Raw genomic sequence first — 15,677 nt, forward strand, 5'->3', positions numbered from 1 at the left:
CTACACAGCGCCGTTCTGCAGGCGGTCTGGGGTGAAACAGCCATTGGTCTTACAGCTGCTTTCTGCTCTCTTGACATGAGCCAGTTTCTTCCTGGCCTTCCAGCGCTGGGCCAGCGGCTCCAGGAACAGGGAGAGGGAGGAGAGCAGATAGCAGAGCCCCGCCAGGTAGAAAGAACAGTCGTACGTCTGAGTGTAGTCGTACAGGAACCCTGCAAAACAGCAACAGTTCCTATTTTGTTTGTGCACAACTTTATTAACATATCAATAATCTGAGGATACCAGTTAAAAGTGCTTGTGCAAGGCTTTCACACAGTGTCAAGTTTATATTTGTTAAACATGAACACAGAATTTTTCAAAGTTAAATTATTATTTTTGATGAGACACACCAACATGCACAACTTTTCACTTTTCAATGGACAGATAACTCTACTATCAATTATTTGCTATTATTTACAACTGTAGTTGAGATATCTTATAGGAATGTGTAAAAATCTGTGAATAATAATCAATGCAGTTATTACTTAGAGTATACGATTATCAAGAAGTGGTACTATCGACAGTTTTTTACAAAATAATTTTGGGGACACATTTTCCTCAGTATGGTTATGTCATTTCCCAAAAGTAAAAAGTAAATATTCCTCCTTGGAGATACATTTCCTTATGTCACAGTACAACACAATGAGGCCTAAATGTTTATTATGCAGAACGCCAGTTTAGACTTTACTGCAGGTGGCAGTGTACTGAAACCTTTATACTGTAACTTCCTTTGTTCCTGTGCTCTTGTTTATTTTATTTACATGAGTTATCATGACATTTCATTAAAAAAAAAGTTTAATTGGCGTGACACGAATATAACACAGGTATAAGCGCACCACAGCTGCTGCCGAGACACTTAACAGCCAGTTTGCTGCCCTGAGGGGAGGAATTGGACGACGAGGATGTTATCACAACCTGTGGCCTAAAGGAGGGCCCACAGTTTGCCTAACATCAGTTTCTTTCTTGAACCACAGGAATGGTAAACAGAGCCACATGCTATTTCCGTACCACCCTAAAGGGGGTCATTAGTCACGTTTCAACCCCGAAATCCATAAGCTCCTCTGAGGGGATTGCCCAACACTGTGGGCAGGGATCATGTCAATAGGTTCAAAGGATCCCCCACCCCCACCCCGGACCCCCCTAAATTAGGGCCAAATGTTGGCAATAAAGGCAAGAGGAGTTTTCTCAGAAACACCTCAGATATTCACAGAAGTGTCTGTGAATACATGTTTAGCATGTTTGTGCAGCAAGTTTCACTATTACATATACTAAAAAGGGTTTATATACTTTCCTGTTTTAAGCAGATGATTGATTTTGCTGGTGTTTTTTAAGTTGATGTACATAAACCTGCAACAACCTGATGTAACAAAAAACTGACCCTGGATTAGAAAAAAACTCTCGAAGACTGACAAAAACAATCTGCCATCACTTAAACTAAGTGACTCAAACCCTGCTATAAACACATGACGTGCTCGCAGGCAGGATCAAATTTGACCCAGTAACCCCTGTATGAATTTTTAACAAAGCAAACCCAAAAACCCAGTCTGCGTTGAGGGCGGTGCTAACTATAGGTTGTTTTGCTCCATAGTGGCTACATGCACACACACGCAGACACACTTTGAGGCAGAGCAAGGAATTCAGGGCCCTGTGAAAGTATGCAGTGAGAGGGAGCCATCCAAAAAATATAGGTCCATCTGACAGGCTTATCAGCCCTCTCATTGATCCCCTCTACTCAGCCCCCTTCCCTAACCCACACACACACAGAAACACAGAAACCTTGCCCTTGGTGTCACAAATCATTTTAGAAAAGTAACGTCATGGCAGCAGTCCCATGCACATGTGGTTCATATGTACTGTATGTGTTTGTTATTGTGCGCATGTGGAAAAGTAGGTTAGCACATGTGTGACTCCGGGAGGTTTTCCATGACGTGATGATCTACTCACCTGCCAAAGGAGGCCCCGTAAGGCAACCCAGGCCGACAAAGAACATGGAGAAGCCCATGGAGTTGTTGAGTTTGTCCGACCCCACGAGATCTACCTGCAGGGCAGAGCGAGACATTCAGCCCGAGGCTCTTCACAGACTTGTTATTGCCAATAACCAGTGTTTTGTAGAAAACACTGAAGCTGAAAACATCTGGCCAGTTAAGCATGGTGTTCAAGACACAAGTTTAGCTTGATGGATCATCTGTCTGCAAGCAGTCGTGACGAGAATAAAAACCAACACTTGGACCAACAGCCTAAAAAGTATGTTAAACCTTGAGTTACTTAATCTGTAAAAAAAAAAACTGCAGCTTTTGAAAGCATAGATCGCAGACTTGGCCCAATTTATATCTGAAAACTTCATGTGTTGATATTAACAACTTAATAATACATTGACCCATCCTGAATTTGTTTAAAAAAAACAAAATGGGCTAAATTCACAAATATTTATTTTCTTAGGCACTAAAAAAAAAGTAACATAAACAGTCTTTATAAACATACTATAACTGCTACCTTTCAAATACTACTGAGGTAAGAAACCTCGGATGAAAACATTCATAACCCAGATTTAGTTGTGGTTGAACCAGTGCGTTTGGGAGTGGCAACAGATTCTAGGTCAGTGGGTTGACTGTTTGCATTTTGACAGCTGATACATGTCTAAATGTCAACGTAATTAAAAAAAAGAGGCAATGACAGAATGAGTCCAGAATGTACCTATACCTTCCTATACCTTCCTATCCTGTTCAGGAGAATCAGTTATTTCTAATTGCAGGAACAGACAGGCTTGTGTTAACTGAAGAATAAAGCTACCATGACTGTCCTGTTCACATTTCTGCTTGTCATCGTTGAGGCTTAGAGGCATTGCCCGGAAAGCGCACAAGTGAAATCACGCCACATGTTTTTGCTTTCAGGTGTGATGTGACCTCCAGATACCTGATACTCATTGACTTAATGTTGCTCCACCCATAATGGCAGTTGAGACATAAATCCGATGGTCTGCTACAATGATATGTTTTCCTTTCAGTACATGACATCATGATGTAATGAAGCCACTTCACCTTTACATGGTACAAAAGTTCCCATGCACAGATACACTTACTGTGAATTCACCAGTTGACAGAGACTGATACTGCAGGGTCTTATACATAGTAAGTTAGTAACTAACTACAGACTGATAATACAGATGGTGTGCCACTCTCGGGATGGGGTGAAAAGCCAGATGATATTGTGATAACACACTGGTACAATCTAAGGGAAGCAGTGATTCTGCAACATTTAACTGCCCTCACTTACCTTTATTGATTCTTTCTAAAAACCCAGTATTCACTTTCAAACTGTCCGGAACAACTTTACACGTATGTGATGTGCCAACAAAACCATTACTGTATTTCTCTCTGGATAACAATCTTATTACTAATGAGAAGTTGAAACATTTTGGACCCTTTCATTAAGAAAACATTAGATAACATTTTATGGGTGTGTAATTTCCAAATACTTTATTTTCAAACTCTGTGAGCTAATTTGTCACCAAAGTAATTTTGTTGAGTTCAGTTTGAGTTAAGTAGATGTTTGTTTCTAGAGAAATTTATTCATAAACAATGATCTAGAACAGTGTTGGGTAAATTACTCTGGGAAAGTAATTAAATGACTTACTACTGAAAGTAATTAGGTACATTACTAGTTATTCCATTCCCTCAAAAAAAGAAAAGAAAAGAAAAAAGCCTCTAGCAGGACAGTGGAGCGGGGCAACACGGTGTGACGGGTGCTTATGTGTAGGTGAGAGGAGGGGAGATGCTGGCAATGGGCCTGCAACTAATTACTATTTTAGAAATTATAACGCATTGCAATACTCCATTACTAAAAAAGTTATCACATTACAGTTACACATTACTAAACAACAGTAGCGTTGGCCGTTGTGCTATTTTTAGCCGTGCTGTGATGGCACACCTGTTTCAGACAGACTGACAAAAACACTATCATGACAACTACTGGGTGGATGCCATGGCCATTACAAGGGATGTTTTTGGTTTCCAACTGACAAATCCTGATTGTGCCAGTGACTAGGGGAGTTGTAAAATGTGTTTCCAAGTAAGAACTTCAATGAAATGTGTTACAATAATTAATTAGGCTATTACTTTGATGATGTTTAGACTTTTCATCAAGTGCATCATCAGGTCAGTATTCAGTTTGTCCAATACTTGGTCTATGACCAAATAAGTAAAAAACAAATGACATTCCCATTTACTTTTACTCTAGATGCCTCTAGCACTAATTAGCAAATGCTTTGAAAGAGAGAAAGTGCATAACATTGTTGGGGGAGGATGTTTTCCTTACTAGAACAGGCAGCAGCAGAGCCATGTAGCCTCCACAGAAGATGGCAAAGAAGACAGCGTAAACCATCAGCAGGATGTAGGACGTTGCGAGTGGGGAGAGCAGGTTGACCAGGCCACACAGGATCAGGTAGGCTTTGTGGTAGTGGTATTTATGAAACAGGTTCCTGTCTGTCACCCAGCCTGAGGCTAGCTGGGCAATGGTCTCTGTGATACCTGCAACAGAGACAAACAGGTGAGGTGGATGGACAGGCAGGCGAGAAAGTGGTACAGGGTGAAGCATGAGAGTGGAGATCAATCCCTAACTTACTTACTTAGACTCAAACTAAAATGTAAAAAGCGCCACTGAGATATAAAAGGTGAGTGTGAAAATGAGAAGTACAAGTAGAAGGATTTGGCTGTGCAAATCCTATTCAAACTCCTTAAAAATAAGTGTTGATAGTGACTGGATTACCCCACTGAAATATACCCAAATTTCCACCAGACTCTTACAAGGAAAGAATAAGAGAGTAGAGGCAGTCTGAGGAACACACATAGTACAATAAAATATTTAGGTATTGTCAGGAAGCTGCTCTTTGGAGAAAGCTGCTCGCTGCATCTTAGAAAAAGCATCATCATCCAGAAAAAAAAGCCATGGCATTTAAAATTTTGGGAGAACAAATCTCCTCCAGTCAAATGTAAAGAGTAATTCACACTTTAACACTACTGGGTTGTTTGTTTAGAATAATAATTATATCACACTGCAGCAAAATTGACTTGACAGTGATTTGTAGTGCAGCACCAGGGCAAGAGTTAACATTGGCTCTTTGCTTTTCACAGCTATATACAGCTCTTGGAGAGTAACGTAATGAAGTTTGATGCTAACAATATTTGGTCTAGACTGGAAAGCACATGCTGTTGATGCTTACATTGGTTGCAATAGCAGAAACTATTCACCTCATGTCTACCTCAGGAATAGCCACCATGAGACTCTTGATGTCCTGGACAGACATGCTGCTGATATCTATTTTATTTTATTTACCTTCAAAATTTCCTTCAAATATTCAAAGTGTATTTATTTCCCAGATTGATTATGAAGAAATTACTGAGCAGGTTTGCAACAAACTTGTGGAGGGTTCACAACATGAACTCACTACATTTTGGGGAAGATCCCTGATCATTTACTATGAATTAGGCTATGTTTGTGTATGTGACACACAACTCTGTATAAATATATATTTTAGATAGGTCAAGATCGCTTCAGTGCTACACCGATGTCTGTGACATTAAATCACATGTCATCATTTCAAGTGTAGCTAAGGGGATCTATAAAGAATTAATGCAGGGACTTGTGAGCATACTACATCCTTTTGCCTTGAAACAATGCAGCTATTATGTGCATTATAAAAACAAAAAAAACAAAGGTGGGGTGCGGGTGCATGTATGCATGGGTGTGCATGTTTGTGCTCGCGTGTGACAGAGTAATCCCCTGCAGCACAGCGACACAGATCTGCATTAGCAACAATATGTCAAAACAAGTCCCCGTCGCCCCTGCTCTCTGAAACAAAAATGCCAACGAACCAGTAAACAGATTAATCTGTTAACATCTGTACAACACTGGTAACACCCGGATAATCATCTCATTAGGCGCTCTATCCCATTGGATTGATTGTTTACTCCACTATGATGACTGGGCAGATATGTGCTGCTCTCTGCTGAGGTCAACTGGAACGTGATAGATGATGCAGAAACTGCAGTGGTGTATTGACTGTCACAGGAATAGCTACAAGCAGGCTGCGCTTAGCCACTGATCAATGAAACAAACTGGTTCTGTGCAGATCAGAGTTACTGATCCTGCTCAGCCTCTGCAACACAGCTGTAAGAGCTGCAGCCATTTATACCCAGCCCAGATCCAAAACAGAGGGGAACTGCTGAATATGACTTTGCAGTACAGTACTTCTACCAAGTACAGTATACACAGTACATTATAGTATATCAATAAAGGTTTCATCAGTATATGAACATGGTAGTAAATGTTCAACTACATCTTAATTTTTTAAGCCTTTGGATGAAGGCACAATGAATAAACAATGAAATGCCTCGCCAGCGAACACCTCTGCTTTCCTTACATAACAGTTTCTAGAGCGTCTCTCTCTTTCGAGTTTAGAAAGATGACAAAAGGCAGCTGTGCTATGTTTATGTGTCCCCTCTAGCGACCCACGACAATGTCCTGGGGTGTCCCCTGCTTGCATACAGATGAGTTATGAGTTTGTTTGTGTGTTTTAGGCTCAGCAGGTTCGTCCAGGCCTGCAGCTGTTCCTGTTCAACTCAGCACAATGCAGTTTAAATTTGGCCTCTCCAAGTAGCACCTTTAGCCAAGTGCACCAGGGACATCATTAGTTTTGTCCATTTCTGTTGGTAGTTCTGGCAGGTATATGAGGTGTATATGAATGTCTCAGGGATTTAATGCACTGTGGCTGGGTTGCTGGGCACGGAGCGACACCATTCCCTCTGCTTCAAAGGAGGACGTTTTGTCACTAGATTAAAGCAGAGGGTTATAAAAAGGCATGTATTGGTTTTCCCAGCTCCTCTGAGGTTGTTGCTGGCTTGTCTTGCCTCCTCTTTTGTACATGTTGCCGCCTCAGTGCTCCTCTCAGCCACTTTAGAGCTGGACCCCTCTTGTCACGGCGCCAGCAAACTTTACTCAGTTAGCTGTTGCTTAGCGACTCCGGTTAGCACCAGTGTTGGTGGCTGAGAGTTGACAAACAGACTGACCCGGATGATAGTGGCCTCCCTCGCTCTGCCCAGTCAATGGGCCTCTATGACAAGCACTGGGTCGGGGGAAAGAGGGACAGCAGGACACTGAGATGGTGGCTTTGTGGTGTGGGTGGCACCCCGTCTCCCTCGCTCTGTCTCTCTTTCATTGCGGGGCACATGACCAGAGAATGTGACAGGACAAACGTGTTGCATACTGCTCGCTGGCACGGATCGCTGGCGTGGAGCTCATCTTAGCAAAACACCGGCCCATCAGACATCTATATCCTCTGGTTTCTGTTACAGCTGCATAGATGTGATTCCAAAGAGGCTCCACAAAAACCCACAGAGCATCCTGCAATCTTATACTGCTGTGTTACTTGACCCCAATCACAGTTATGGCTCAATCCATATATGCTTTCATCCCAGCTGTGTTTCCTGTGTAGGACAAAGAGATTTCTTTGTTTTCCCCCATTTTCTCCACCAGTGGTGGCATCCAGCTGCTGATAATGAAGAAGGAAACACAGTATCTAACCAGACAGACTAAATACCGTATTTGATAATGGCTGATAATAATTCATGTCTCTGTTCGAGCAAACTAAACTCCTGTCAACCGATGTCTTTAAACACCAAACGGAGCAGTGATGCAGTAAAGCAAACAATCAGCTGTCATGTTCAAAAGAAAACTCAACAAATGTATGACATGTCAGGACTTCTCGTGTCAGCATCACACCTGTCATCAGAGGAAATATCATCTGCTCAGGACGGGTTACAGAAGCATGTAACTAATGCAGCATCTAACATAAATGGACAACCCCACGTGATGCATTTCAATTATTCACAAAGCCTGACCAAGCACTCTTAAATAATTACACACACACATGTGCTCTGTGGTCAAAATGTTAATGTTGTTTCTTGTTCATATGAAGTGGCCTCATCAGTGGCATACTGCTGAACCCACCCGTCCTGGCCAGTGGACCAAAGTTCAGCTTTTATGTAAGCACATTTATTACATAAGACTGCAGAGTCTGAGCAGCTCACAAATAATTAATGCCTAGAAGTTGACTGGGGACGTTTTTGCATCGCCTCTTAAACCCAGTCTTAAAGGAACCTGGACCTCCCTCTTCACGGTCTCTGTGAAATCACTGCTGGAAGTCAAATTCAAGGACAAACGGCGGCAGCCCACTGTCTATTCAGTCAGGAGCCAGCCAGATTTGACTTTATTCTCTATCCAAATGTCATTCAAAGTCAAACGTGTGACTGGAGTCTAATCTAAAAGACAAAAAAAATCTAGCTTTTGTGATGAGAACAGATTTTGACAAAATACATTATTTTTAACTGTCATAAAAGACTAAAGTTTGTTTAAAAAGGAAAAATATGACACAAATAGCAGGTCTCATTTGGCCATGATCAAATTTGGTTTATGATGTGTTTGTATATCAGTCAAACTAACTGATCTGACGGATGTGTGAGGGGAGCTGCCGGTGTTTTTTTTTTTTTTTTAAGTATATTTTTGGGGCTTTTTTGCCTTTAATGGATAGGAGAGTCAAGAGAGAGACAGGAAATGGGAGGCAAAGAGGGGGGAACGACATGCAGGATAGGGCCGCTCAACGGGGCTGCCTGCAGTGAGGACTAAAGCCACTAGACGAACCTTTCCCTCTTACTTTTCCAGCTTTGTCTGACAAATATATTGTTTATATAGTGTGCCTATTCACTCCACCTCTGGATTGGGCTGATAATAAACAAAGAATAATAATACACCATTTCATGTCTAATCAAAGTTAAACATTCATCATCAAACTGGTTCCAATGACTAGCATTATTTAAAAAAAAAAATCTTTTCATAGTTTTATATTACTTATGATCATATTGGTGGCTATAAAGTAGTAGGAGTTTCAGCACCACATACTCTTGTATAACTCTTGCCAAGAGACCAAATAAGCCCTGTTACTCAAAATACCAAACTATCCTTTTTTAGGTGGATCATAACCACACAGCAGGGGGGGCTTTGATCAATGTGTATCTCACCTGCCACAGAGATGATAAACGAAGCATCCATGGCATCGATGCCCAGGGTTCTGGCTCGCGCAGACAGGTGGAAATAGGGGATGAAGTAGGCCAGCTGGCTGAAGACCAAGGACCAAGTGTAGATGCAAAAGAATGGGTCCTTTAGCAGGGAGAAATCCAGTACTTTGGCTTTTTTGACTGTCACCTCGCTGGGTGTGCTGGCATGTGAGGGAAATCCAACAATGGTGGACCCATTCATGCTGCCATTGAGCTCCAACGAGCTGTCTGGGGCTGTGGGTTTACACTGACCCAAGTCATGGTGAGGCTCATGGCCATTCACACCATTGAGGAACAGTCTGGTCAATTCAGGGTTCACTGACTGGTCCTGGGCTCCCTGAGTACATTGCCCCCCCAGGTTCTCAGTGTCCCTGTGAGAGGGAGGAGAGGATGGGAATGAGTCTGATTTGGAGATGCCATTGGACAAATGAGAGGAGCCATTCAAGCAGCTCTTAGTGTATTCCTTCTCTGAGGAGCTCTTGAGGGATACAGCTGGGCTCTTTTGAATGGGAGAAGAGGTAGCGTTTGACATGGGAGGCTTCACATTGATGGGCCGCAGAAGCATCCCAGTGGCCACCAGATTCAGCATGAGACCCCCAAGAATCAGCATCGCCCCTGAGGGAGACAAAGAGAGCTCAGGTCGGAGCCAAAATACCACCTTAAGGCGCTGTATTTCCACTGACACAAACAGAAACACACGTTATTATGTAATGTTCACACATCAAAGAAGTGCTTAAGGCTCTGATACTGCCAGCTCATTAAGAGATTTGCCCAGCCTACCTTGCCAAGCATATTGGTCCAAGAGCAGCTGAGTGAACGGAGCGAGGGCAAAGGTCAAACCCATCCCAGAGCGCCCGATCGCATACGCTGTGGCTAACCTCTTTCGAAAGTACAGGGCAGTGACCACTGAAAAGGATTGGTAAAGTAGTGCAAAGCCAATTCCTGAGAGAAAGAAAGAAGATTGTCGTTAACAACTCTGTGTCAGGTACAGCCTCAAAGTGATGGCACAGAAAAACACTGGCTTTGCTTTATGGTTTTAGCGTCACGGTGAAGACAGCGAGTTTAAAGTCTCACTGAGGTGTTTTGGTTTACCACAGGTTTCTACTCACCAACTATCACTCCCATGCTGATGTAGAGGAACACCACGCTGTTGGCAAAAATACTTATGATGAAGCCCCCACTGACCAGCACCGCCCCGACAATGGAGGTCACCCTGGTTCCCACCTTGGCACAGGCCACTGAGGCAAGGGGTGCTACAGAAGATACAGGAGAGGAACCACAAAGACATGGGATTTAAAAATGTTCAACGAAGTGTAAACAGTATTTTTCACTTCAGTGTATGTATGGGCTCTAGATCTAGTACAGGGTGGAGACATCATCTCCTCATCGTCACCTCCAGAGAGGCGCAGACTCGACATGATGGAACCGATCCAACTGATGCTCTCAGATGAACCCCCAAACTCGTCCTGGAAGGCCACGAAGAATATCCCAAAGCTCTTCAGTGTTCCCATCACTAGGACATTTACCTGAGTACACATTGAAATAAAAGGGAAATAGATCAGTAAAGTGGTGCTGATACAGTTCATTTCATAGGCTGGGTCTGTTAAACACATGTATGGACACACACAGATATGTCCAGTTTTACCAAAATGGCTATAATGGAACAAAAAATGTAATGTAATGAGTGTGTGTGCTGTGAAACACAATTAGCTGAAATATTTTCATGTTTCCTGCTCAGAAAAATGTCCATTGTACTTAATGAAATATGTGCAAAAGTTAAAAAATAATCACTTATTTTATCAATGTTGTGAATTTATTATACTGTATAAACTGTTTATAACTTTTCAATTTCAATTTCAATTTCAAAAACTTTATTATCCACAGAGTGGAAATTCCTCTTTGGTTTCACCATAGACATGTCTCACAGAACAGAACACAATGACACAGTAAAAAACATTTCAAGATAAAGATAACAACAGGATTATCAAAAAACAACTGAGGTAGACATACCAGGAAGCAATGCAGCACCACCATCCATCCCCAGCCTCCATCTGGAGGCTCCTCATATTGGATCTCTTTCTCCTTCTCCTTCTTGGTGCTCATGGCGTTCTTCCTGAACAGGTTCATGGCTGCCTTGGTTTCACTGGGAGAAAAAAAAAGTATATATACAACTTTAAAGACACATACCATATAATAGGCTGCATAATCGGAAACATTCATCTGACTACAGTCCATTATCATGCACCAAAATTAATATCAAATTCATAACCTCACACAGGTAACATGAATAGAAACACTAATGGCACAAACACAAAGATGAGCAGGTTCGTTCCCGCAAAAGAACGTCTTGTTACTTTCTTTAAAAAAAAAACACACACGCATTCAAAATGAACTTCTTCTTTCTTAAACTAGTTTTGCTTCAAGCAACCTTAAACTTAATCAAATTTTGAATTACTCATAGTGGTGGTTGATGAGATTGTTATCATCATGTCATAGTCCACAATGATTTTCTTCGACAGACAGTGATGCTTAAGTCACTGAGCTGTAAAACAGGCCAGTTACAGTACAGCTAAGTCTGGTTACTCTTCCACCTCTTTTGTTCTTATTACAGCTACTGCGCTGGCATGAATGTCTCAGTCTCTCAGCCGTGTTGACATGTCACAGCAAGTGTAAATATCTAATTTAATGTGTATCTACAAGTTCCCTGTCAACTCGTAACAGTATGGCCTGTGCATGGCAGGCTAAAGTTTGATTTGATGATGATGTTTTAACTCTGTGATAATTTAACTTGTGAACTGTTGGCAGTTCTGGGAAGCTGTTTGACAGCTATTAGGATGACTTCACAGAGAACCTAAAAAACGTATCCAGATGCAATAAACCTCAGTCTAGGAAGTAACTTCTGAGCTACTCAGACTCACACAGTATAAAATCATGACAGATTTTGAAAACCGAAGCTACAGTGATGACTTTGTTCTCATGCTGTCATTTGAACATTTTTCGACTTGTCTCTTTTTGTTATGCCCACATGCTGCAACAGTTAATAATACCCCAATGTATCAATGTGCTCATGACTTCTAGTTGGGAGACATGGGTGTGAACAATGCAGATTCAAGTTAGTCCTGAAATGAGCTACTATATGGAAGCAACTCTGTCAGTCAGCCTTCTCAGTACGCGCTCCCCGACACCTTACCACTCCACAGTTGTAACACTGAAACACACACAGCTTTTAAACATACCCTGAAATTGTGGTTATTGGAGAACCAGGTATGTGTCCATTGCTAGTGACTCCGGCACCGGCAGATCTTCCTACGGTAGCCTAACTTCTTCTTCGCATATCATGATTGCTCTGTCTTTGGCTCGCTGTCCCCCTGTGTGCCTGTGTTATGTGTTTTGTGTCACGTGTATATGTTATGTGCTCTGGCCTGCTCACCTGTCCTGCTTCTTACTTGCCTGCACGCCCTAATGACCGCCTTATTGTATGTTGTTGTATGAATCCTTGTTTGGTTATATCTCTTTGTAGAAAGTTTGTCTATTGTCTGTATGTACGCTTACTTTTCTTTTCTTTTTTTCCTTTTCTTTCTCTCTCTCCCTTCCTGTCAGTTTGCTACCTGTTTTATACATGTATATACCTCACCATTTTAGGAACAGGCCTATACACTACTGTGTTGTTTTTATAGGCTGAAAATTAACATTGTGCCCAGGGACTACAGTTGAAAATTAGCCACTTGGCTAACACTGGCGCATTTACAGTAATGTCAATTAATGTGCACTGTCCCTGAGAAATAAAATAAAATAAAATGAATAAATAAATTGCACCATAACAAGTTACTACAGAAAACAACATAAAAAGGTTATCAAAGTGCCTGTATGTGCAATAATTGTCGATAAAATATGCAGTGACATGTTTGTACAGGCAAATGTAGGATGAGGTCAAACAGGGCATTAATGGGTTACTGAGTGCAGTGAAGATAACAGCTCTGTCAAATTAAAATAACGTTTTTAACCTTTCGGGCTCTATTTTCGTGAACTAGGTGCAGGCGGAGCGGATCAGGCCTGCGCCTCGCCTTCGCTTCGCCAACGGGGAGTGGCCAGGAGCAGATTGCGATTTTGCTTCGAGACGCAGCGGAGCGCATCCCGCCTACTTCCCTCCCACCGGCGCAAATGGCATAGAGGGAGGAGAGAAGGCGTGGAGTGGGTTTGACACAGCCGAGTCAGATCTTCACCAATCAAATGAGCTCCTCTCCTCGCCTTTAAATCCGCCGCGCGCGCAAGGCGGACGTTTGATTTCACCGTGGAAGAGAAGATTTGAATCAGCACATACAGATTACAGCAGCACATCTATATCGATTGTCCCGTCACACTGATGACAGATCAAAGGCTGCACAGATGAAAGATGAGGATGGATTACTGCTGTGTTGACACTACACGATTATCTGCTATATTTATGTATTTACTTATTGATTTATTGAGCCGCATCGTCACGCGACCATAACAAATAAAACTGAAAACAAATAAACTATCATATCTCACAGCAAACCACAATCAGCCTGGCATAGTGCTCATAGTGAGCAGATATTCACATCTCCCCTCTCAGGTAAATTCTAAAGAAAAAAGAAAAAGAGAGACGCTCCGCGATGCATCCATTACGCACAGCTGTTTGTGCACACGTGTTTAAATATAGGTTACTAAATATGTCTTTATTAATGGAAAAGGGGTGTGAGTCCAAGCTGGCAGTGTCCGGTCACGCGAACAGACCTCACGGGCTGATGGTGCAAAAGTAGTCTGGGAGGGAGGAGGTTATGATGTTTGCTCTGACAGATTGCTGTTGCCCAGTAAAAAAAAACAAAAAACAAAACACACACAGCCCTTTTCCATTAATAAAGACACTCATATTTAGTAACCTATATTTAAACAAGTGTGCACAGATCACAACATAACAAACAGCTGGGCGTAACGAGGCATCGCGGAGCGTCTCTCTTTTTCTTTTTTCTTTAGAATTTACCTGAGATGGGAGATGTTAATATCTGCTCACTATGGTGCCGAGGCTGATTGTGGTTTGCTGTGAGAGATGACAGTTTATTTGTTTTCAGTTGTATTTGTTATGGTCGCGTGACGATGCGGCGCTGGCCCCTAATAAATCAATAAGTAAATAAATAAATAAATAGCTGATCATCTGCAACGGCACAGTGTGTAGTGTCAACACCTGCTCTTGGGACATCCACGGCTGTCTCAGTCCCTCCCTGGTTTCATCTGTGTTAATTCAGTCAGGCTGAGTTTCCATTACGCAAGCCTTTGATGGTCATCAGTGTGACGGGACAATCTATATAGATATAGGTGTATGTGCTGATTCAGATACAATAAATAGGGGTTATTGTGATGATGATTATTATTATTATTATTATTATTATTATTATTAATTGCATTTAAATGTGCCTGGAAGTGTGGAAATCTGCCTGTGAGGTCTTGGTGACGTGTCTGCACTGCGCTCTGGGCAGTCAAATTGCCACTGCGCTGGCTGCGCTTCGCCTTGCGCTGACATTAGACCAGGTTGGAGCTGGCGAGCTTTCGGCGCACTCTCCGCGCGGTCTATCGGCAACAAATTGTCACTGCGCCACGGCGAATCTGTCGACACCTCCCCCTGCTGCGCCACCACTCCCATCTCAGCGCACAGCAGTCTGCCAATTTACCGAATCCGCTGCGCACCTTGTTGCACTGGAGGAAAATGCCACTGCGCCAGCTGCGTCAGGGCTCGCTTCGCTGCGCCCCCGTGAGTTGCGCCAAGAAATTAGGGCCCTTCATGTTCATATAATGACATGTGTGAAGCTAAGACTGTGCTGTACCGGCAGTACCTGACGAGCACCTTGCAAAAGCAGTGGTGGTGGTTGGCAGGAAACAAGTCTGATCCAGATTTGTCAATGAGAGACTATGTAGATCTACGTCCACTGCTAGATTTCCTTTTTTTCACTTTTTAAGTAAGAAAATATCATAGGAAGTTTAAACCATTAGCAATCGGGCTACAGTTTTGCAGAATGAAGATGTGCTCCTGTGCTGAGAGGTTGTCAAGGAACTACCTATTAATGTGTCTAATCAAATAAATCAAATACAAGGCTAGAAGGCTTGGTCTTCCCCGCGGGCAACATGATACCTTGATTTCAATCAGCCACAACATTTTTAATAACAAGTCGCACAAAGAATCAACCAATACATTGTTTGCTAGCCTAACGGTAACAAAACCAGAGCTAGCTGTAGAAGCGGTGCTGCAGTCCAACATGAACCAGAGTAGCAAATGAGACAATGCTTGAAAAGTTAAGTTATAGTGAACAGTTATCTCTTTTCTTAAGTGGTAACCCTTTATACAGATACTTTTGAAAAGGAAAACAGTCTCCTTCAAGTAGGAGGAGAGGGTATAGTAAACGTGTATTTATCACCAGTCTTTTGCATCACTAACTCAGTCTGACTTAGACTTGAATAAGAAGCCAAGACCAAATTAGGCAGAGAGCAGAGAGCGGATTAAAAGGGGAATGAATTGGGCCA

At 42.3% G+C, this 15,677-nt stretch overlaps 1 protein-coding gene across 1 annotated transcript; it reads right to left on the bottom strand.

Annotated features, from left to right (window-relative positions):
- slc16a4 (solute carrier family 16 member 4) lies at nucleotides 1-11,270 on the bottom strand (the record flags this gene model as incomplete). Its single annotated transcript, XM_083975977.1, has 8 exons — nucleotides 1-209; nucleotides 1,981-2,074; nucleotides 4,351-4,562; nucleotides 9,108-9,758; nucleotides 9,924-10,085; nucleotides 10,253-10,396; nucleotides 10,537-10,669; nucleotides 11,154-11,270. 8 exons carry the CDS (start codon nucleotides 11,268-11,270, stop codon nucleotides 1-3), a joined length of 1,722 nt encoding a protein of 573 aa, XP_083832103.1.
- Between the last annotated feature and the right edge of the window lie 4,407 nt (nucleotides 11,271-15,677).

The sequence above is a fragment of the Trachurus trachurus genome (genome assembly GCF_905171665.1).
Source record: "Trachurus trachurus genome assembly, chromosome: 7".
NCBI classification, from domain to species: domain Eukaryota; kingdom Metazoa; phylum Chordata; class Actinopteri; order Carangiformes; family Carangidae; genus Trachurus; species Trachurus trachurus.